Below are 2,244 nucleotides of genomic sequence, written 5' to 3'. Positions count from 1 at the left end.
ACTGCACTCCGTGCCACGTGTCGATGCCAGCCCAAACTCGCCAATGGGGCTGGCGGTTTCCTTCTTCCCTGCATGCATTTTACGTAGAAAACAGACCCATGCTGGAATATGTTTAAAAATAGTCTCATTTTAGGAATAAGTTTAAAAAAGTAACCCTTTTAGGGCAATTTGTCCAATAACTTAACATAGATCATATTGCTTAATTTAGTATTGATGAAAAAAAGTGCTCAATTTAAAAAACATAAGAATTAAATATACAATATTTTATTTTAAAAAAAAACCAAAAAATATATAATTGTGAAACTATGAACTAAAAGTAGATTTACAATGATGGTGACGACACAAACAAAAATATATAATTGTGAAACTATGAACTAAATAATAGATTACAGCATGCTTATTGTATCAAAGGGACCTTAATGACTTTGAAGGTTTTTTTTTTAAAAATTCTATTCTTAATAATTTCATTTTCAGAAAATTAAGTTAATTGAGGATGAATAATCGTTTATTCCGCAGCATTTCCTAACGCGACCTAGTTGGTTCCTGTGACAACACCGCCACTCACTCTTTTCTTATAACTGCGACCACATGCAGACCTGATAAACTCTCACATTTCCCAACTCTCTCACAACGCTAAATTTCCTCTCTCTATTTCTCTTCATTTCTTTTCGTTTTCCTTTTCGGGTAGAATTTGCAATCTTCCAGAAACCCTACCTACTGATTCTCTTCCCATCAGATTCGATACTCAATTCGATCAAACGGAGTTAGGGTTTTGATTCTCTTCAACCTTTCGCACAATTTAGGTTCCCGCACCTTCAATCCTCTCTCCTCTGCAATCGAATAAGTGTTCGTGTTTAGGTTTTGATTTGGGTTTTGGTTTCATTTGGGACTAACGCAAAGGATGTATGCTGATCGGGTGGATGGTGGAACTCGGAGATCAGTGAAGGAACGCCTTGATGGGAATTTTAGCACTGGTTCTACTCGCCAACACAGAATCACCGGAAAGAGGTTCTTGTATTATTATCGTTGTTAGTGTTATTATTATTGCATGTCAATTGTTTTCACTGTGAAAAAAAATTATGAATTTTTTGTTGTGGGTGTGCTTAATATTGGTGGATTTGGTGTTGTGTTTAGTCACATTCTTGATTTTCAGATGGTGTGGTGTGGGCTAGCATTTAGCCTTTTATGCTAGTGGTCTGTTGATCTTCCTAGGATAGTTTTGGGGGGATCCGTTTAAATTTGACAATTTAAAAAATTTAATAAGATAAAGAAAATAAAATCAAAATAAGCAAAAATAAAAAATTTAGGCTAAGTTAAATGTGCCATTTTAGCTTTAAAGTACTACATTTGTGTAATTTTGGTCCCAAAAAAACCTAAAGAATCACCATTGTCTAAACTCCAAAGCATCACCGTTGTGCAATATTGGAGAGTTAGTGCCACACACCGCCGGCACATGTGTCATCTGCTACGTTGTCTTCCGCATCACCATGTCAGAGTCACGTTAGCCATTTTTGTTAAAAATTGGATGGTAGATTTAATGGTAGACCAAATTCCTAATTTAAAAGACATGGGAACCAAATGTGCAATGCAAAATTTTGGGAGACCAAAATTGCATGATCGCTAAACTACGGGGACCAAAAGTGGATTCAAGTCTTTATAATTTCTTAAAAAAATTCTATTCTTAATAATTTCATCTTCAGAAAAATAAGTTAATTGAGAATGAATAATTGTTTATTCCCCAACATCACCTAAATTCAACATTCGGTATAAACGCATCCAAATCAAACACGACCTGATTGGTTCCTGTGACGAACAACACCACTCACTCTCTTTTCTTCTGACTGTGGCAGCATGGAGACCTGATATATTTTCACACTTCCCAATTCCCGATGCCAAATTTCTTCTCTCTATTTCTCTCCATTTATTTGTTTTCTTTTTGGGGTGGTATTTACGATCTCCCAGAAACCGCATCCACTGATTCTCTTCCCATCAAACTTGATACTCAATTCGATCGAACTGAGTCAGGGTTTTGATTCTCTGCAACTGTTTTTACAATTTGGGTTCCTGCACCTCCAATCTCCTCTCCTCTGCAACCAAATAAGTGTTTGTGTTTAGGTTTTCATTTCGAATTCACACAAAGAATGTATGCTGATCGATTGGAGGGTGGAACTTGGAGAACAGTGAAGGAACATCTTGATGGGAATTTTCTCACTGATTCTACTTGCCAACACAAAATCACCAGCT

At 36.2% G+C, this 2,244-nt stretch overlaps 1 protein-coding gene across 1 annotated transcript in view; it reads left to right on the top strand.

The window, feature by feature from the left end:
* Nucleotides 1–885: 885 nt before the first annotated feature.
* LOC100527300 (uncharacterized) overlaps nucleotides 886–2,244 on the top strand; it is a gene marked incomplete in the record, with an annotated part of 4,624 nt that continues 3,265 nt past the window's right edge. Inside the window, 1 exon segment of the mRNA NM_001250869.1 lies at nucleotides 886–1,009. Within this exon segment, the coding sequence (NP_001237798.1) occupies nucleotides 902–1,009 (108 nt within the window).

Source organism: Glycine max, chromosome 18 (assembly GCF_000004515.6).
Source record: "Glycine max cultivar Williams 82 chromosome 18, Glycine_max_v4.0, whole genome shotgun sequence".
Taxonomy (NCBI): domain Eukaryota; kingdom Viridiplantae; phylum Streptophyta; class Magnoliopsida; order Fabales; family Fabaceae; genus Glycine; species Glycine max.
The sequence above is the reverse complement of the archived record's forward strand: the minus strand, read 5'-3'. Positions and strand labels throughout refer to the sequence as shown.